The 22586-nt window shown below is 42.5% G+C and overlaps 1 protein-coding gene across 1 annotated transcript in view; it reads right to left on the bottom strand.

Annotated features, from left to right (window-relative positions):
* robo3 (roundabout, axon guidance receptor, homolog 3 (Drosophila)) overlaps positions 1–22586 on the bottom strand; it is a 508257-nt gene that overhangs the window by 77649 nt on the left and 408022 nt on the right. Inside the window, exons 8-10 of the mRNA XM_048615373.1 lie at positions 7842–7923; positions 1226–1394; positions 976–1076 (exon numbers count right to left, since the gene is read on the bottom strand). Coding sequence (XP_048471330.1) covers positions 976–1076; positions 1226–1394; positions 7842–7923 — 352 coding nt within the window. The remainder of the gene's footprint in view (positions 1–975; positions 1077–1225; positions 1395–7841; positions 7924–22586) is intronic.

The raw sequence follows: 22586 nt of genomic DNA, 5'->3' as shown, positions 1-22586 counted from the left end.
TCTTTCAGTAATTCACTTGGAAACGTGCACTGTTCCTATTGTCACCAAAATCAACGCTCAACTCTTGTTACCACTTTGGTTTGAAAACCATACGATGAATTGTCTTTTCTTGTACTAAGACAAGGAGAGGGATCATTGTCTGCCATGTTGGAAAGGCTGTGCTGGCATTAGGTAAGGCAAGTATTCAGTCCATGGTGGATTAACATGCTGGTTTTCGCTGTCCCAGCTCCACTTGAATGAAGTATTGGATCTGCCAATGCCCTTGGAACTGTGCTCCAAGAGAACCACATCTTCAGAAGATGAATATGGCTGAAAGGAGAGGTGCTGTTGAAGTTTTTTTTTAATCTTAACTCTTTGGACAAATGCAAGAATGCCAAACTTCAAACAAATAGCATAAATTATATAAACTATTTTATCAATAACAAAAATATACATCATTCTGATTGTATAAGTTGTGATCATCTGAAAATTGGCATTGCTGCACTTATTCTGATCAACTTCAACAAATGTCTCTCTTTTCAGAAACATTCAAAAGACATGGAACATTAGGGAGTCAATAACACTAAATGTAAGTGATTGAGGGTGCGGTTTGTTTTTAGAATTCTAGTGAGACAGATCCCTCTCTCCCATATTGATTCTGTGAACTTGGCTATACTCATGTAGGTGGAAGCTCAGCAAAGGCTAGGCATGGAAAGTCTTGCTCAGCCATTGCCTGAGGCTCGCCATCTTGGAAATAGTCACCTGGATCTGAAAATGAGCAAAGGCATTGAAAGAGTTTGGAGAGAGGAAAAGAAATCAAACAAATTAATGATGAAAACTGGTCATTTATGATTGTTCTACTATCTCTTTCACTGAATTAATATGTCATAACAAAGACAGAGTGTTTCTTCAGAAATGTTGCCGATGGGTTTCCAGATTCCTCTAATGCAGCCATCAATTGCCTCCCAAGAAAGCAATGTTGGGTCTGCCTCATACTTTCCCTCTTAGAGCAGCCCATGTCTGACAGTAACTCAAGGTCACTCTGGTCATGTTTTGTGACAGCCAAATCTCTCTTTGTGAACAAACACATTCCCCACCTGAGCGAGCCTCATAAATCTGCAAAAGATTAGCATCTAGAGCTGCTGCTCTCTAAATAACATCCTGCCCACGTCTGCAGGGATGTGAAGCCTCTCTGCATTGACATTAATTCCCAGCTTTTCCTAACTACTTCCTTCCCTTCGTGTACCTGAACGCTTCGATGATGTATGACGTGACTGCCGAGCCTCCAAGGTGCTGGCTTGGTTGCCATGACAAGGTGACACTATTACGGGTGACATCTGTGATCAGTGGTTTAGTTGGAGGGCCAGGCAGTAGGTCAGGTTCTGTTGACAGGATGCGTGTTGGGCTGCCGTTTTCTGAAAAGAAAGAAAGTACCACTTTTTAACCAAATGTCTTCATTGTTCGTCTAATCACCGGTAAACCCATCTCACAGCTCTGATCAATTACTGGAGACTACACACTGTAACTAGGTTACAATGTAGTTGTTCAATTCAAACTTCAGTGGGCAGAGGAGAGAGCAGGACACCAAATAACCAATCAGACTGGAGAACATGACATGTGCTTCCCCTGAGTGACTATTCTGAAGTTTAAATTTTCCATCAGGTTTCTACAACAATGAAACTCAACTGTGATACATCCTGTGGCTATTGTCCAGATGTTAGTCTGAAGTACTTTACAAAGTGCACTGGGCAGATGGTGCCTTTGCTACATCCGATACATAGGTCAGAGTCAGGTCGGCCTCATTTTATTATCAGTCAATTTTTCTATGCGTGGTTTGATACAACTGAGTGTCTTCCTAGGTCACCTTAGAATTAAGAGTTGCTTAAGAGTCAACTAGATGTGGTGGGTCTGGAGCCACACTTAAGCTAGACTGGGCAATGCTGTCAGATTTTCTTTCCTGAAGGACACTAGTGAATCAGATGGATATTTACTACAAACTGGTAGTGCCATGGTTATCAGTGTGGTAATAATTAAGAAATAAAAAAAAAAATTAATCAAATTTATTAATTGAACTTAAACTCCCCAGCTGCTGGGATTGGAATCCATGTCTCCGTATCCATGCCCCTCATGATTTTATAAACCTTTATAAGGGCACCCCTCAGCCTCCAATGCTTCAGGGAAAATAGCCCCAGACTATTCAGCTTCACCCAATAGCTCAAACCCTCCAACCGTGACAACATCCCTATAAATCTTTTCTGAATCTTTTCAAGTTTCACAACATCCTTTCTATAGCAGAGAGACCAGAAGTGAATGCAGTATTCCAATAGTGGCCTAAACATTATACAGCCGCTGAATAGCCAAGGTCCTTTCCCCAGGGTAGGGGAGTCTAAAACTAGATGGCATAGGTTTGAGATGAAAGGGGAAAGATTTAGAAGTGACCTAAGGGTCAGCTTGTTCAAGCAGAGGGTGGTACATGTGTACAATGAACTGCCAGAGGAGGTGGTGGAGGCTGGTACATACTTTGGAGACATCTGGATGGGTATATGAAGAGGAAGGGTTTAGAGGGATATAGGCCAAATGTTGGCAAATGGGATGAAATTTATTTAGGATATCTGGTTGGGATGGACGAGTTGGAACGAAGGTTTGTTTCAGCGCTGTACAACTCTATGACTCTGTGCATTTTCCAGGCCCCTCTGGACTAATTTCTCCAGTAACATTGTCACTATGCTGCCATCCCCTTAAATGTGAGATTTAGGGTTTCCTGTCTGACGGACACCCTGGCGCCCACTGCAAACTATAGATACATTGTCAGGAACACTACAAACACTGTTTACTCCACACCACCAACACCTGTAAACACAGATACAGACCCTGGGAATGAACTCATGCTCTGCATTCCAACAGAGTTAACCACTCATGGACAAACAATGTGCTAACACAACAACAAATACAATTTGGAACAAAAATCTGGGAAGGAATTCAATGAAAGCACTGTGACCGCTCCTTCGAAATCCATTGAATTTCCCTCTGACATTATCTAATAGTGCCTCAGTTTCAAAAACGTCTTCTTTTGAGACCGTTCCGGTAGATACAAGGCTTGTCAGGCTGTGTTACAAAATGGGCTGGAAGCTTCAGCCTGTACCCACTAACTGGCAAAAGCAAACATGTATGCAAGCATCCCCCTCCCAAAGATGCTGCAGGCCATTAACGTCTAAGTGCCCTATAGGCCCCCAGTACACTGTCCTCTTCAGTCTTTGTTTTAGAGGCCATTAAGCTCGGCAATGCACTGCAGAATCAAACATGTTTGTTTAACCCCTGACCTGCCCTTATTCTGGGTCAGGTTGTGACACTGAAAATCAAACAGTCGGTGATGTATGGGAAGGTGAGTTCATTTAGGAGCAATTATAAGGAAAAAGCCACTATTTATCAGAGGCTGTTCATGTTTCAGTCAGAGATGGCTCACAGGCCAACAGCTCCTCACTGAGCTGCTCTCTCCTCTGTCATAGAGCTGTACGGCATGGAAACAGATCCTTTGGTCTAACTTGTCCATGCTGACCAGATATCCTAAATTAATCTAATCCCATTTGCCAGCATTTGGCCCATATCCCTGTAAATCCTTCCTATTCATATACCCATCCAGATGCCTTTTAAATGTTGTAATTGTACCAGCCTCCACCACTTCCTCTGGCAGCTCATTTCATACACGCACCACACTCTGTGTGAAAATGTCGCCCCTTAGGTCCCTTTTAAATCTTCCCCCTCTCACCTTAAACCTATGCCCTCTAGTTTTGGATTCTGTTACCCTCAGGAAAAGACCTTGGCTATCCATGCCCCTCATGATTTTATAAACTTCTCTAAGGTCACCCCTCAGCCTCTGATGCTCCAGTGAAAATAGCCCCAGCCTATTCAGCCTCTCCCTATAGCTCAAACCCTCCAACCCTGGCAACATCTTTGTAGATCTTTTCTGATCCCTTTCATGTTCCACAACATCCTTGCTAAAGCAGGGAGACCAGAATTGAACGCAGTATTCCAAAAGTGAGCTAAAAAAACGTTGTGCACAGCTGCAACTTAATATCCCAACTCCTAAACTCAATGCACTGACCAATAAAGGCAAGCATATCAAACGCCTTCTTCATTATCCTATTACCTGCGACTCCACTTTCAAGGAACTACAAACCTGCACTCCAAGGTCTCTTTGTTCAGCAACACTCCCCAGAACCTTACCGTTAAATGTACAAGTCCTGCCTTGATTTGCCTTTCCAAAATGCAGCACCTCACACTTATCTAAATTAAACTCCAAATGCCACTCCTTGGCCCACTGGCCCATTTGATTAAGGTCCCGTTATTCTCTGAGGTAACCTTCTTGTCTGTCCTACACCACCAATTTTGGTGTCATCTGCAAACTTACTAACAATACTTTCCACGTTCACATCCAAATTATTGATATAAATGGCAAAAAACAGTGGACCCAACACCGATCCTTATGGCACACTGCTACCTTCCACCACCACCCTCTCTCTCCTACCTTTGAGCCAGTTCTGTATCCAAATGGCTATTTCTTCCTGTATTACATGTGATCTAACCTTGCTAACCAGTTTACCATGAAGAACCTTGTTGAATGCCTCCCTGAAGTCCATATAGATCACGACAACTGATCCGCTTTCATCAATCCTCTTCGTTACTTCTTCAAAAATCTCAATTAAGATACTGAGACACGATTTCCCACACACAAAGCCATGTTGACTATCCTTAATCAGTCCTTGCCCTTCCAAACACATATAAATCCTGTAGCTCAGGATCCCTTCCAACAACATTCCCACCACCAATGTCAGGCTTACCGGTCTATAGTTCCCTGGCTTTTCCTTACCACCTTTCTCAAATAGTAGCACCGCGTTAGACAACTTCCAGTTTTCTGGCATCTCACCTGTGGCTATCAATGATACAAATATCTCAGCAAGGGGCCCAGCAATCACTTCCCTAGCTTCCTACAAAGTTCTAAGGTACATCAATCAGGTCCCGGGGATTTATCCACCTTTATGCGTTTTAAGACATCCAGCACCTCCTCCTCTGTAATATGGACATTTTTTCAATATGTCACTATTTATTTCCCCACATTCTCTATCTTCCATATTCTTCTCCACAGTAACCACTGATGCAAAATACGCATTTAGTATCTTCCCCATCTCCTGCATGTTGGCAGCCTTGCTATCTTTAAGGGGTCCTATTTTCTCCTTAGTTACTCTTTTGATCTTAACGAATTTGTAGAATCTCTTTGGATTCTCCTTAAAGCTATTTGCCAAAGCTATGTCCCCTTCTTGCCCTCATGATTTCTCTCTTAATTGTACTTCTACTGCATCTATACTCAAGTAACAGCACTGCGGATCCTAGCTGACAGTATTCGAACCTACGAGGGAACAATCCCAATGGATTTCCAATCCATCACCTTGACCATTTGGCCACTACTACGTCTACGTCTGCCCAGAACCATTCCTTATCCTTCTCCCAACTCCCAGTCTTGTCCTCTGCAGAAGACTCACTCTCTGTTTTATTGGTCTATCTTAGTTCATTCTTTCAGTTTGTGAAAAATTGTCAGAATCTGGCATCACCAGGGAAGGCCAGCAATTATTGGTGGTGGTTCTTCTTTATGGATTGTTATGACAGGATGGTTTGATAAACAAACTGAAAGTGGTTAAGAACCATTCATGTTGGGGTGTGAGGTAGGGGACCAGTCCAGGGGAGGATGGAAGGTCTCTGCCCCTGAAGAGCAGTCAGTAATTTTGACAACAATCCAACACTTGTCATTCCCTTGCGTGTCACATGAACACGCGAAACAGGTGTAGTGGAGGAAATAGGAATGAGCGTTTTTGTTTCCTGGTTTTCAGGAGCAAATTTAAATTCTCAAAATACTGCTGGTGGGTTTTGATTCTGCTGAGATTACTAATCCAGCAGCATGACCACTAGACTACAGACTGTTCTCAAGTTTAATAGTGCCAGTAGAAGTCATAGAATCCCTACACTGTGGAAACAGGCCCTTCGGCCCAACAAGTCCACACCGAACCTCACAGCATCTCACCCAGACCTGTCCCCTTGTAACCCACCTAATCTACACATCCCTGAACACTATGGGGCAATTTAGCATGGCCAATCCACCTAACCTGCACATTTGGTATGTGGGAGGAAAGCAGAGAACCCGGAGGAAACTCACATAGACACGGGGAGAATGTGCAAACTCCACACTGACAGTTGCCCGAGGCTGGAATCGAACCCAGGTCCCTGGCACTGTGAGGCAGCAGTGCCAACCACTGAGCCACCATGCCGCCCCACGTTAAGGCAATTTTACTGAAACACTCCTAAATATGTAACAAATAACACATTGGCACATTCAGCATTTACGCTCCTGAGATTTCCTGTTAGTCTAAAACTGAAGTCAACATGGTGGAGAAATGAAGACTAATTGCACAAGGTCCCAAACAGATATTGGCAGAATATCAAAACTGAAAACACCACACTCTCATAATCCCTTTTCTTCTGCTAACAGGAAGATTTTAAAATCTGTGGGTACCAATGACCCAACTTAATTTATCTCCATATCTCAACACTTTACTAACAATATGACAGGATGTGACCCTTTTGCTCAAAAGGGTCATGAATCGTTGGAATGTTCTATCCCAGAGCATTGCAGGATGTTCCACCATTGACTATATTTAAGACTTAGACAACTTTTGGTGCCTTACGGAATCTAGGGACGTAAGTTCACTGTACCCTCCCTTTCACATATCTTCATTCAATATAGGGCAAATTACTCTTTCAACGATATTAAAAATAATGGTGGAAATGAAGGAAGGAACATTCTTGTTTTACTTTAGCCTGCAAATTCTCTAGTTACTTCAGGTTACTTCTTTTAGATTTTGAAAACAAGCTGTGGTGCTCAATCCCCATTTGTTCATTTCCAGGAGGGATTGGTCAATGGGCAATATCTATCACTTTGGCTGATACTTCCCCACCACGTATCAGGATGTTTGAAGAACTATAGCACAAATATAGCGTACAATGTAATTGAATTAGACCAACTAATTCATCAGAGACCAGAGACAAAATATAGGATCTTGTAGATCCATGTGGCTTAGCTGTTGCGTGAAACAGTCAGACCATCAGGAAAAGGTGACTGAATTTTCTTTTTTTTTAAAATGAAAATATATTTCAAACCTGTGTCTGAAGGTCATGTCACTATAATATTAACTAAGGAATCCGAGAACAAATCGTAGAATCCCTACAGCGTGAAGCAGGCCGTTTGGCCCATCAAATCCACACCAACCCTCCGAACAGCATCGCATCCAGACAGGTCCCCCCTACCCTATTCCTGTAACCCTGCCTTTCCCAATCCCAAGCTAATCCACCTAGCCTGCACATCCCTTGTCATTATGGGCAATTTAGCATGGCCAATCCACCTAACCTGCGCACCTTTGGACTGTGGGAGGAAACCAAAGCACGCGGAGACAACCCATGCAGACCTGAGGAGAATCTGCAAACTCCGCACAAACAGTCACCCAAGGGTGCAATTGAACCCTGGTCCCTGATGCTGTGAGGCAGCAGTGCTAACTACTCAACCACTGTGCCACCCTTAATCTTAAAATTGGTAGTGGCACCAGATAGCCATTTTGTTGGGAATTTTGGAGAGTCTTCATTGTCCTTATGTTTATTTGGTTTGCTTTATCACTACAACTTGTCTTATTCTGAGAGTAGGCCGCATGCATCTGCAGTTCCACCTTTCCATTTAGTGTATATACATAGGCTGTGTTAATGATCTGTCCTGTCTACTGTTTGCTTTCTACCCAACATCATGTGATTTAACTGCACAATACCTTGCACTTCCAGGTATCCGGTCCATGTGGTCTCCCCACTTGATCCTGTGGCGACGCAAATGTACATACCAGAATCGGTTACCTAGTAGCAAAAAAAGCAGACTCGATTGGATGTTGTCCTTGCAGATTACACAGTGGATACTGAGGCACCCTTAAGACAACTGTACAATTAATATTCTGTCAGAAGCCTTTATGCCTTAGACATACAAAAACATGTTAAGAAAAGACATAAAAACAGAAAATACTGAACTCAGCAGGTCAGGTGGCATCAGTAGAGAAAGAAACAAGAGTTTAGGGCAGTTCGGAGCAGGTAGCTACTATTCTGATAGAGGTCAGCCATATTATATTTGGATGCCTGGCAGGTTAAATGCTCCAATATTCTCAGTTAATTGTTTATATGCAATGACCTATCTTTAGAATGAGAAAATGTTTGAAATGCAGAACAGCTTTTAAACAGGGAAAAGGGTGGAATGAATCAAGCAGTAAAGCAAGACTGGAAAGGGATGATGGGGTACAGCAAAGGAACGTGATAAGAAACAATATTTTCCATGTTCTGATGTTTGGCCAGAGACCTGAAACGGAAACTCTGTTTTTCTCTCTCTCCAGATTCTGCCTGAACTGCCATCTGTGCCCACAATAATGTGTGTTTATTACAGAGACTATGGAGGGAGTCCAGGGGAGGTATAAATGATCACAGGAGAATAACAGAATGGGAGCAGATTGTGCACAATTTGGCAAAGAGCAGAAGGCACGCATCATTCAGGAATGAAGTGGAAGAAAGGCTGATCAATGACACCATATGGGTGCAGACCACCTCACCGGCTGTATCCCAACTGGGGAAACTCATCCAAACACTGGTTCATACCACCTTCACTGCCGGTGGTCCAGCATCTTCCATTACCAGCACTTGCTCTCCGAGAGAAAAAGAAAGTGGTTGTTAGGGCTTGAAGTTATTAAGCTGAATGTTATTAAGCTGAATGTTAACAGCATAAGGCAATAAACTGCCTCCATAGAAAGATGAGTTGCTGTTCCTCAAGCTTCTCTTGTTACAAGCAAGAAAGCCACTGACATACATGTGATCTACCACTCAATATACTCTGCCAAAAATCTGTTAACAAACAAGGAACAAAGGTAGGTTACTCAGCGCTTTGAGTCTTCTTCAGCATTCAATACAATCCTGGCTGATCTGATTTTAACCTCACCTCTACATCCATACATATCCCCAATAAACTTTCATCCCTTGGTAATCAAGAATCCACCTAGCTTGGCCTTAAACATACTTGATGATGCAATATCCACTGCCTTTTAAGGAAGGGAATTCCTAAGAGTCACTGACAGAGAAAAGAAGTGTTTCCTCATCAAACTATGACCCCATGTTCTAGATTCTCCCACAAGTGGAACCATCCTTTCAACTTTCACCCGGTCAGGTCTCCTCAGGATCTTATATGTTTCAATTAAGTCAACTCTTGACTCTTTTAAACTCCAGAGGATACAGGCCTAGCCTCTCTCATAAAGCAATCCATTCATTCAGGGTATTAGTCTAGTAAACCTTCTCTGAACTGTTTCCAACACATTAACATCTTTGCATACATACAGTGACCAGTACTGTACAGTACTGTTTCACCACTGCCCTCTATAACTGAGGCTTAGCCTCCCTACCCTTGCATTCAATTGCCTTCACAATAAAATCTGATATTCTATTAGCTTTCCTGATTGCTTGCTTTTCCTACATAGTAACCAGGGTGGGGGCAGCATGGTGGCTCAGTAGTTAGCATTGCTGCCTCACAGCGCCAGGGACCTGGGTTCGATTTTACCCTCAGACGACTGTCTGTGTGGAGTTTGCACATTCTCCCTGTGTCTGCGTGGGTTTCCTCCAGGTGTTCCAGCTGCCACCCACAGTTCAAAGATGGGCAGGTTAGGTGGATTGGCCATGCTAAATTGCCCATAGTGTCCAGGGGTGTGTAAATTAGGTGAATTAGCCATAGGAAATGCGGGGTTACAGGGAGAGGGTGGGGGATGGGTCTGAGTGAGATGCTGTTTGGAGGGGCAGTGTGGACTTGTTGGGCCAAAAGGCCTGTTTCTACACTGTAGAGATTCTATGATTCATGGACTGGGACACCCGGATCTCTCTGCCTGAGAATGTGATTTATTAAATGTACCAGGACAGCGGATTTAAAAAATGCATGCATATGAACAAGGACGAGGAGTTGTATCAATTGAATAGTCACTCGTCAATCCTTCAGAGTATCAACATTTCCCTGTCTCAAACCATTCCTGAGAAAAGGTTGATTTTTTTTTTCCCTTTCCAAACTGGTTAGTTTTACATTTCTCCACATTATGCTCCACTTGCAGTGTTTTGTCCACCCAGCCAGACAGTTACTGTATTTTTACTTTCTCTGAATCCCTCTCACATCCTACTTCCCTGCCTAATTTTTATTATTAACAAACTTGAATGTTTTCCAGTCAATCCTGTCATGGTAAATAGTTGAGGGTCAAGTATCTCTGTAAAACTCCACGAGTTACAGTCTGTTAACCTCAAAATGGCTTGTTTCAGTCCATTAACCAATCCTCAATCCAGTCTAATATAATCCCACAAATCCTAATTTTGTGGAGAAAATATCTTGTGCAGCACTTTTTTGAATGCCTTTTTTAAAACTTCCAAGTGCACACATCCCATAGTCTCCTCTTATCTATGCTGCTAATCACATCCTTGAAAATCTCTGTTTCTCTTTCATATATCAATGTTGACTCTGTCTGATCATATTTAATTTTCTAAGTGCCATGCCATCATGTCTGAGCCAATAGATTCTAGTCATTTTTCCTAGCACTGATGTTGGACTAGTTTTCTCTCTCTATGTTCTTGAAGAATAGCTTACATTCCCTCCCTTTAAAAGCCAAATCTGATCCTGACAACACCTCCAGGAGGTGTCACAAACTAGAGATAGTAGGAACTGCAGATGCTGGAGAATCCGAGACCAGGAGGGTAAATTTCAGCAGAATTTATCCTTCCTAACCTGAGACGCAAAGTTTAATTCTATCTGTGGTGCCATCCTGTTTGAGATAAATGAATTTTGCATAAGACTAAGGGATTTAAACAGAGGCTAGCCAGATTGACGTGTGACACCAGTTACTTGCTGGCTCAACAATGAACCATCATTTGAGATCATTACAAAATAGTACAGCATGGAATAAGAAAAACAGTACCACGAGTATGAAGAGCAATCCAGTTTGATCCCCTCTCTGATATTTTCCCCTTATCCCTGCAATGTTTCCTTTTTCATACAATCAATAAAAATCAAAAGCTGATTGTTAAATGTTCCCTGTAGCATTCTCCATAGCAACATCTCCACCAATCAGAGTTTGCTTGCCCAATAATCAGCACCCTCTTCTCATGCAGTATGAATTGTTGCTGCCTTTGAGATTTGGTACTCTTGCGATTGTGTCCTGATGCGTGTAAGACAAGAAGCATCAACAGCATGCCTTTTTTTCCCAGCCACATTCAACATGAATCCTTCCAATTCATGCCACTCAGTCAAAAGTTGCTTTTCTGCCAAAAGTCATATGTACAAATGCATGACAGCAACCAGAGGGAGTCAGAACTCGGCCAGCGACTTCACTCTAGCATCCCCCTCTGTGGGGTAAAACTAGACATTTGGAGATCTCTCAGGGATTATCCCTATCAACTACCTCCCCCTTAGCAGCCATTTCCCAGAAACAACAGAGAGCAATTGAGGAACTGGGTCTCACACAGAACATGTACACAACTGAAATTATAACCTTGATCTTTCAACTTGGAAGATTCAGAACTACAGAATGTTTGCTTTTCTTCCAGCTCAGGGTTTCAGGTCGGATATATCATGTAGAAAACTGCAGGGAGTTGATTTAAGTTTTAAAAATGGGATGGGTCAATTTCAGCAGACAACACAGCGCAGTGGATGGCACGATGACTCAGTGGTTAGCACCGTTACCTCACAGCACTAGACACCCAGGGTTTGATTCCAGCTTCGGGCAACTGTCTGTGTGGAGTTTGCAAATTCTCCCTGTGTCTGTGCGGGATTTCTTCGGGTGCTCCGGTTTCCTCCCATAGTCCAAAGATATGCAGGTCAGGTGGAATGGGCATGTTAAATTGCCCCATAGTGTCCAGGGATGTGCAGTCTAGGTGGATTAGCCATGGGTAATGCAGCGGTATTGGGATAGGGTGGGAGTTGTGGGTGTGGGTGGTATGCTCTTTGGAGGATCAGTGTGGACCTGATGGGCTGAATGGCCTGCTTCTACACTGTAGGCTTCTATGAGACATGGGGAAGAATTTTATTGCCACCTAAGTGATGGAATATTAACAGCAAAGAACAGGAGCGGGCCACACCAGAATGTCTTCCCAACACAGTGCCCCATTGCCAGGGGTAGTTTTCCCATTGTAGACTGTGAAGTGAATCCACTAGGGATTAGATGGTGGGGTGGGGCAGGACAACAGTCTATTCCAAATAATAAATGGATCTGTTAAGGACCACTTTATATACAAAACCGCCAGCACTTTTCTGACAGTGGTGTGGACTCCCTCTCATGGGGAGGCCACTAGCTTCATGGAGCCAGCAGCCCTGGGACTGGATGGTACTGGGTCCAACATAGCTGTAGCTGGAGGGTATTAATCTCAAAGAATGGACCACAACATGATAACCAATTCCAAGAAGACATTGGTTATGCCCAAGATGGGTCTGGCCTGTGAATGGTGGCGGGTCTTTCCCCTTTGACCAGCCTAAATTTTAATTTGTGCTCATAGAAGATCATAGATCATAGAATCCCTAAAGTGTGGAAACAGGCCCTTCGGCCCAACAAGTCCACACCGCCCTTCAGTGCTTACCACTTTAAGGACATCTACGTACTGATTTACCCCCGAGGTCACCTGCCTGCCTCAGCAGCACTCACCTCTCCCTGCATTGCTGTGGCTCTTCAGAGCCATTGGTTCTCCAATTGGCATGTCACCATTTGGAGCTTGCAAACCATCTTTAATTGGGCGATGAGTCAAAAGATAGCAATTAGGAGGCTAAAGTGGTAAAATCAACAAACAAGTCCTACTTCCAACAACTGAATACCCTTTTCAGGCAAAATCTGACTCTCAGCCTTTGTGACTTCAATTATTTACTAATTCAGGATTCTTTTCAAACCAGAGCAGGACCCATGGGTTGCATGTCAAGCTTGTATGCAGTAAAATATGATTAGATGTTCTTACTTATTCAACAGCTAATCTGGGCTGTTTTAGTTATATGCCATTTGAGGAAGTAGATGATCACGAGTCTGCAGCCTGTTATATATCAGATGACTTCAGTGGACCGAGTTACAAGATTTCCCACTGTTCGTTTTATAGCAGCACGCAGTCATAATTACCCTACGTATCTGATATTCATTCACAAGGACAATACTTGAAGCTTTGAAAGTTTGCTGGATGTGTGTTCACAGATTAGGAGAAATCAGATACTCATTCACAAGGTCCCACAGAGCAATGTATGAACTTAAGTAGTCACTATATCTATGGAAAATTACCTCAAGCACAGTGAATTATTTTAAATGGGTCATCGTTGGAATTAACAAAATATGACTTCCATTTTCAAGACAGCAAGATTACAACATTCATAACACATTTGGATGGGTATATGAATAAGAAGGGTTTACAGGGATATGGGCCAAATGCTGGCAAATGGGACTAGGTCAAATTGGAATGACCAACTAGCACGGATGAGTTGGACTGAAGGGTTTGTTTCCATGCCATATGACACTATCCCACAAATCCTAACCTAAGTTAGTCTTCTCTTATGCAGGGTTGGTTGAGGCCGGACTATTGACCTTCGCATTAATAATCTACTGAGCACTGGTTTTTGTTTGTGCGATGGCCAACACTCCGGCACAACAATACATCGCACAAACAAAAACCAGTGCTCAGTAGATTATTAATATCACTGCGTTAATTGAATAAGTAGAATGATCACTTCTCCTGTAAAGGATGATACTTAAGGTTTTTGCAAAGATCTGTAGCTCAGATTATGGGTGAGGTTGTTGACTTCCTCGCCGAGCTGGCTTGTTTTCGTTCAGATGTTTCATCGCCATGCTTGGTAACATCATCAGTGAGGCCTCCGATGAAGTGATGTTGTTCTACTCCACTTGGAGCTTATACTGTCCGGTCCATTATGGTGAGTTGTGTCATTTCCAGTTTTGTTCTGTATGGGTTTGTATATGGTGTCCAATTCTATATGTTTGTTGATTGCCTTATGGGTTGAGAACCATGCCTCTAGGAATTCCTGTGCATGTCTACGTTTGGCTTGGGCTACTATGGTTACCTTGTCCCAGTTAAACTGATGACCTTGATTGTCCAAGTGTACTGATATTAAGGAATGTTCGTCGTGTCGTTTTGCTGCTAGCTGATGCTCGTGTACACTACAGACCAGCAATGGACTACAATCCTAGAACAGGCCATCATCATCAAACAGCACAGGACCAAAACAAAGAAGAAACATAAGCTACAGGAGAAACATACCTAACTGATCCACCACAAAGACAAGGACAACAACAAACCGGACACATGGGTAAGAAACCTATCCAGCAGATGACTCTCAGAAACTGAGAAAGCTGTCCTATTACACAGACTGAACTATAACCACAAAGATGCGAACAGAACAGGCTTCATGGCCACCCTGGAAACTACATTAAAATACAACAGACTCACGGACGAAACCCAACAAGCTATCCAACAAACTATAATCCTCACACTAAGCCGAATGAACGAATGGGACGTCCTGAACACATCAGAAAGGAAAGCACTAGATAAACTCAGGAAAGACAAGAACATTATAATCCGACCAGCGGGCAGACAGCGTATGATCGTCATTATGAACAAATTGGACTACATTAAGAAGGCAAAGGCATTGCTCGCAGATACAAACCCTTACCAACAGGTGGCAATAGACCCAACACTGCAACGAGGTAATCGGAACACCCGAACACTGAAGAGACTGAAGGATGCAGGACAAATAACCAAGATGGACTACCTGGGAATGAAACTAGAAGGCACGAACACCCCCTGCTTCTATGAACTCCCTAAAGTACACAAACCAGAAATCCCCCTCAGACCCATTGTTTCCCTACCGGGCACACCTTCACACAAACTGGCCAAGGACAGAGACTGAAACACCTCGTCAATGGATTACTCCGTTCCATCCATTCAACCCAAGATTTCCTCAATACCCTCAAGAACATGAAACTCAGCAACGACGAGATTATGGTATCCTTTGATGTCACAGCTTTATTCACATCAGTTGACATCCCACTAGCCACAGAAACAGTGGCCACATTACTAGAGGAAGCAGCAACACAGACCAGCAGCTCCATCAGCAATGACAACATAGGCAAACTACTAGACCTGTGCCTCACCACACACCGTCTTTAAATGGCTGAGCATACAAACAGGTCAATGGCACACCCAATGGAGTCACCCATCTCAGGACTCATCGCAGAGGCAGTCGTGCAAAGACGAGAACACACTACCCTCCCCTCATTCAACCTAAACTGTGGATCCAGTATGTGGATGACACATTTGTCATCATTAAATGCGCCAAAGTAGAAGAGACCCACCACCTCATCAACAATGTATTTGCCGGCATTAAATTCACAAGAGAAGAAAACAACAATCAGCTTCCGTTTCTGGACATCAGAGTTGACTGTATGACCAACGGGGAGTTCCAAACTTCAGTATACAGTAAAGCAACCCACACTGACCAAATCCTCAACCTCCACAGCAACCATCCCAACGTCCACAAATAAGACTGTATCAGGACACTATTTAAATGGGCCACCACTCACTGCAATATGCCAGAACTACGCAGGAAAGAGGAACAGCACCTATACAAAATCTTCACAATGAACTAATATTCACTCAACTTCACCCGCAGGTGCCTACTAAATAGACAACACCAACAGGACACAGTACGCCCTAACACATTGACCACACTGCCCTACATCAAGAACATATCAGAACTGACAATGAGACTCCTATGGGCACTAGGAATCATGGTAGCACACAAGCCCACTGCCACGCTTTGACAAACACTCGGAAGGATTAAAGATCCCATTCCCACAGTATGCAGTACCAACGTAGTTTACAAAATACCATGCAAGGACTGCCACAAACATTATATCGGACAGACAGGAAGGAAACTAGCCAACAGAATACATGAGCATCGGCCAGCAGCAAAACAACACGATGAACTTTGCCTACTATCAGTACACTCGGACAATGAGGCCATCAGTTTAACTGGGACAAGGCAACCATAGTAGCCCAAGCCAAACATAGACACGCACAAGAATTCTTAGATGCATGGTTCTCAACCCATACTTCAAACAACAAACATATAGAATTGGACTCCATATACAAACCCATACAGAACAAAACCGGAAATGACACAACTCTCCATAACAGACTGGACAGTATAAACTCCAAGTGGAGTAGAACAACATTGCTTCATCGGAGGCCCCACTGATGATGCTATCTAGCATGGCGATGAAACGTCTGAGCAAAAACAACCCAGCTCGGTGAACAAGTCGACAACCTCAAAGGAAGATATTTTTGACATTTTTGACAATATGGCACAAAAATGTAGTCCTGAACGATATGGCCAAGTTCTGGAAAAGGGTGGGAACCCACAATTTTGAGTCACAGGCAAGGCACCTATCAACCGAGCCAAGTTAAGACTCTTGAGTGTGAAATGACATGATGAGAGTGAAACTCTATTTTTAAGGAACTAAGGCATTGATCACTTTTCTGCCATTTTGCACATTATCATACATTGTGTCCATTAAACATTGTGCCCATTACTCATCCTATTTGGTTCATACCAAGGCCATGTCACCCCTTATAGATCCACCTATTTCTCATCCATTCCATGACACGCTCGCCTGTTGCATACACACCCAGCCTAGAACATACCAGCAGATACACAGCCACACATTATAAACCTGACCCTTGTACACCCCTTAGTCAAACGTGCTTTCTTTGCAATTTTGGCCCATTATACATCCTGGAAAAATTCCCTTTTCATTACAGTCCATGGAAAGTAAATCATTACAAGAGGAGATGTTTTGTTTTTCTTGCTCATGAGTGTGGTTTGAATTTGAATTCAGATCCCAGTTCTCAGTTCCAATTTAATTTTCTACATTTCTAGCTGTGTTGTTCCTGCATGTTGTCTGTACAAATAATTGGTTCCGTGTTTTGAACTATTTACCCATTCCGAAGAAGGGTTACTGGATGCGAAATATTATCTTTGTTTTGTCCCACAGATGCTGCCAGACTTGCTGAGTTTCCCTGTTTTGAACTATTTACTGTCAGACGAAATTCAAATTCCACTGCACTTCCTGTGATTTGAATTTAGATTTCTCAGTCAGTTATCAACTGCTGCTTTGTAGTCCAGGCTTAACTTGGAGAATGTCCATCACTGTGGGTGTTGTCTTGATTCAGTGGCATTCTCAGTTTAGATTGCTGTGTGGTCAAATAGTGCTCCAAGCACTTGACCTAATCAATGAAAATATCCATCCTCTTTGGTGGATGCAAAAGAGGCCTTGCAACTATTTTGCAGAAGTACATGGGAGTTCTCCAGTTTCCTGACTATCCCTCAACGAAGACCTAAAATAATTCCTCTTAAATTAATGTAATCATTAATGCAATAAATGTTTGATGTGAACAACACGAACAGGCTTAGAACAAAAACAGAAATTGCAAAAGAAATCTGGCTGAATCTGTGGACCAAAAGCAAAGTTAACGTTTTGAGTCCAGTGACCCTTCTTCAGAACACTTGAAATATTAACTCTGCTTTCTCTCCACCGACCTGCTGCATTTCTCCAGAAATTTCTGCTTTTATCTCAAATAGAGAAATATCTTACAGATTTTAAATTACTGAACTGGCAAATTGTAATTATTACCAGCTGAACCGTATTGAAGTGCCATCAGAATTGGAAAATGGTCACTGGACTTGAAACGTTAACTTTGCTTTCTCTCCACAGATGCTGCCAGACCTGCCGCATTTCTCTAGCCATTTCTGTTTTTTGTTCCAGATTTGCAGCATCTGCTGTTCTTTGTTTTATATTAGCAAGCCTAGCATGAGCTGCTCATCCTCATTGCCTTTGAGAAGGTGGGGGTGAGCCACAAAGACAGCTGAGTGGTCAGTTAGGCCCCTTCAAAGATCAGTTAAGAGCCAACAATATTGCTGCGATCTGGAGTTACATACTGGTCAGCAGACTTCCTTCCCTAAACTGTATGATTGCACCAAATAGGCTTTAATGACCATCCAGTCGCTCCTACTGAGACTAGCTTTCTATTCCTTAATGAATTGAATTTGCAATCCATAAAGAAACGTTGGGAGATGCATCCAGATCATTATTTGGGATTACTGGTTCAGTAACATAATCACTGAGCTCTCAATTCATACCACACTTCTGCATCTAGGAGTTTGCCATGAAATTGCCTACAAGACTACAATGACTGTACTTCAAAAATATATCATTGGTAGAAACACACACTGGGGCCCCTGAGGTCATGAAAGATGCTACATAAATGCAGGTTTACTTCTTTAATAGATCAAATGGATTTCCTGTGAAATAATCGACCATAGTATAAAAACACAAAATTAGAGTTCATAACTTTTGCCCCAAGGCTGCAGCAGACCTAAATAACATATGAGATCATACAAAAAAGTAGTCATGGTTATTAGTGATTGTCCAAAAACTGGACAGCATCTGTTTATATCTGCACTCACATTTCTCATATTTCTGGATCAAGATCTTGGGATCATTATGACACAGATTGGATTAACATTCCTTCTAATTTATTGTAAGGGGTCACCATGCAGGCAAGCTCCCACCCCCCAGTGCAAATTAGCATCTGTCATAAGGAAATGTCATCCACTACACAGCCTGATTAAAAGTCAAAGGCAGTGGCATTATTCTGGCAGCCCATAATGCTAGAAAAGGTCAAAGTTTGTACTAATATTCTCTCCAAGGACATTAAATTGAACTATTTTATAAAGGCTTGAACTATGTTAGGTCCAAACAGTGATTGATTCAAAGTGTGAAGATCCTTCATTCAGTATAACGGCAGAAAGAAACTGAACACATACAAAACAAGCCTTTCATCTCATTCACTGTTTGAAGGGGTTGTGAATTGCAGAGGTATCGGAGGGTGGGGATAATTCCTTGTGATAGCTGTAAGTAGTGATTCATATGATCTCTGTAGTACAAAGAAAGCAAAATGCTAAAGATTGGCCAATGATTACAATGGCATTTTGTGAAAGAGAAAACCTTTTAAAACAATACTTCACTCACCCGGTTAACAGGAAATAAAGATACACACCTTTTGAACAAACAGAAGACATAGTGACAGGGTGTGTATTATATACATTTCCCTCTCCAGTCCTGCTTTGCTCCTATATTGCTGAGATATATCCTCATAGTAGCCTTGATTAACTCTTCCTTCATTTTTTTCACCCATTGTGAAAAGAAGCATCACAATTTTGCAAACTTGTGGTTCACACTCATTGCTAAAACAAAGGAAGCTTTAGGTTTGATGAAATCCCAGTTGCATTAACTTGTGAGCGCTGAATAAGTCATTGTAGTGAGATTGTATTGTGCATCAAACCTGCTGTATACATAACCTGAAAGCACTTCACGGAAGAACTAGCTTTACTCTGCTATTATCTGAGACTGTACTTGACCTGAAGTAGTTGTTGAGACAGTGCAGAGAATGCTTGATTTTGAATCAAATTCAAAAGGCACTTGACCTAAGATATTTGGTGGGACAGTGTAGATGAAGCTTTACTCTGAATCTAACCCAGGCTACATCTACAATGATATAAAAGCACAGAAATTACAGCAGAGAAGCTGACCATTCCACTCACAATACTAATCTACTCCCACTCCAGGCAACAACCTCTTCTGTAACCTTTTATTTTATTTTATTTCAAAAATACACCTAGTTTCCTTATCAAAGTCTCTATCTTGACAGCCAACTTTGAGGGCTTTGCAATAACATTTGTTATGAAAAGAAAACAATTCCAATATCTCCCTTCATCACTCCAATGGTAATATGGGGTTTATAGCTTCTTGTCGGAGGCTAACCCCAACCCCAACCCTATCGCTTCTTAAAGCTGGAGGACCCAAGAAGCCTTCCAAAGCACGAAGAGCAGCAGGACAGTAACAGTGGAACTGTCACCAAATCTTTTGAAACTTTAAGTAGAAAATGGCTCTTGTATTAATCCATCAGAATGAGAATGACACTTGCTCATGGCAACAGCTTGTGGGTAGAGTCTTTCAATGTTTGGAGGGGCGGAGGGGTTGCTGGTCATGATTGTTATGCTGTACCTACAGAGCAGGGCAATCTCCCATTCTTACTGTCTGCTACAGGCAAATCAGAAAGATTGATGATAAATATTTTTGTGCATGTAATACAGCGTGGAAGCAGACCATTCAGCCCATCAAGTCCATCAAGTCCACACCAATACTCTGAAGAGCATCCCACCCAGACCTGGCCCCCCACTATCCTCGTAACCCTGTGTTCACCATGGCTAATCCACCTAGCTTGCACATCCCTGGACACTATGGGGTAATTTAGCATGGCCAATCCACCTAACCTGCATGTCTTTGGACTGCAGGAGGAAAATAGAGCACCTGCAGGAAGCCCATGCAGACATGGGGAGAATGTGCAAGCAGACAGTCACCTCAGGCTGGAATTGAACCTTGGCCCCTGTTGCTGTGAGGCAGCAGCACTAACCACTGAGCCACTGTGCAGTCATAACACAAATTCCATGGCCATCAAGTCTCGAAGCAGGTTCTGAACTCAGAGTTTTTGACTCAACGATTGGTGAGCTACCACTGCACCACAAGTCCTCCTGTGATGGTTTTTGTAGCTGGGCCATTACTATACTATTGAGATGCTGCCACACTACAGGGCTGCAAATGGCTTCTTCTGCCATCAGGCAGGCAAAGGGGTGGCTTCTGGCTTGCCTGGAATGTTGGTCATAAGCTGGCCACTAGACACCCGCTTCAGGCACCTAAATGGGCTTTTGGCAGTGTGAGAAACTAAAGGTCAACTCTAAAATTCTAGTCTACCTCCTTTAATTAGGATGAACAAGGCTCACCTCACCACACTCTTAGAACCATCAGCCTCTGTTCCTGCCTATGGTGGGGCCCAAAATTTTCCTCCTTACTGCCCTGCTGGAGTACTATGAATGCCTTAGGAACTGAATTCCAGCATCTATCATCATCTTTACCTTTCAAAATAATGGAAGATGTTTGGATGGTGGGAAAGAAGGAAGCTCCAAAATTTCTTTACAGTCAAATTGTAAGTAGTGCACAATTATTGTTCTTACTTTGTGCACAGATAGAGCCCGCAAACAACAATGGGATAAATAACTGGAAACCTTCTTAATTTTCAAATGTATCCTTCTACACCTACAACATATATGAGAAAGTGGCATTAGCTCTGCACTAAACTGAAGTGGATGCAAACTGTCCAAAGATCACGGTAAGCAGTCATATTGTTTAAAATGTAACATTGACTCAATGAGAATATATACCCCTCCAACATGTAAAAACACAGCCCACGTCTATATCAGCAAGAATATACATCATCTGGAGATCACTGAAGATGTACAGCACTCCTGAATCAGTAGGAGAATAAACAACTCTGATATGGGTATTAATATATATCACTTCTACATCAATAGGACGTTAATGGTCAAAGTCAATGCGAATAAAATCTGCCCCTATTTAGATGGGGAATTAATCTATTTTCTAAACTAATTGTCAAATTAAAAATGCTTTTAAACTTTATCTCTTAATTGATTCAAACATCTTTTCCTGTTTCAACCTGTTTCTGAATTCTGTTTGGCTTCTTGAAATAAAATGTTAATTAAAAAGACAATGTTATCAGTTGTACATTGGCTGTAGTGGTGACAGACTGGAATGAGAGCCTTTAGGACATTACCAATCAGCAACAGGGCTCCGCGTGGGCGACGTTAATGAACCAGCTCAATTACGTGGGAACTGTGCATAAAAACTGAGGCAGAAGGAGCTTTTGCCACTCAGAGGCTCTGTATTTGCAATTCTGAGTGTGTTTCAGCAGCAGATTGTCCCTTTCTCTGAGCTCAGTCACATGACCTCCCCAAGTACCCCCTGAATCACTCTGACCTGATGAGGCTGTCTCCCAGGGGACCATTATTTCTAGTCGTCTCAGAAACTGCCTGACAGCTCTAATTTTTTCTGGGCAAACAGCCACAGCAGCAATAAAATGATGCTATTACCCGCTCAGGGACAAGAAAGATGCATTAACCCCATGACTTCGGGACAATGAAAGCACAAAAACGTTAAATATTTCACTCCCAACAGACTTCAGCATCAATTTTTAAATAAATGTTCAGCATGACCACAAGCTTTTATGACTAATGTATGATTGGCCTCTGTTTTACCTTGTTGGTGAATGTGATTCTATTGCATGAATGAATACAACTGGGATAGCAAGGTAGCAGCCATTTTGAGCACCATGTGAAAAGATTTAAAACAGCACTGTAGCTTCCTTTGGTTTTGAGATAATAGTTTAAAAGGGTTTCACTATACATTTGTAAGTCAAGTATTATATTTTTGAGATAACAAGGTGTAGAGCTGGATGAACGCAGCAGGCCAAGCAGCATCAGAGGAGCAGGAAGGCTGACGTTT

This window comes from Rhincodon typus, chromosome 32, assembly GCF_021869965.1.
Source record: "Rhincodon typus isolate 14 chromosome 32, sRhiTyp1.1, whole genome shotgun sequence".
Taxonomy (NCBI): Eukaryota; Metazoa; Chordata; class Chondrichthyes; order Orectolobiformes; family Rhincodontidae; genus Rhincodon; species Rhincodon typus.
Note: the sequence above shows the minus strand (reverse complement) of the source record. Positions and strands in the feature narration are given on the sequence as shown.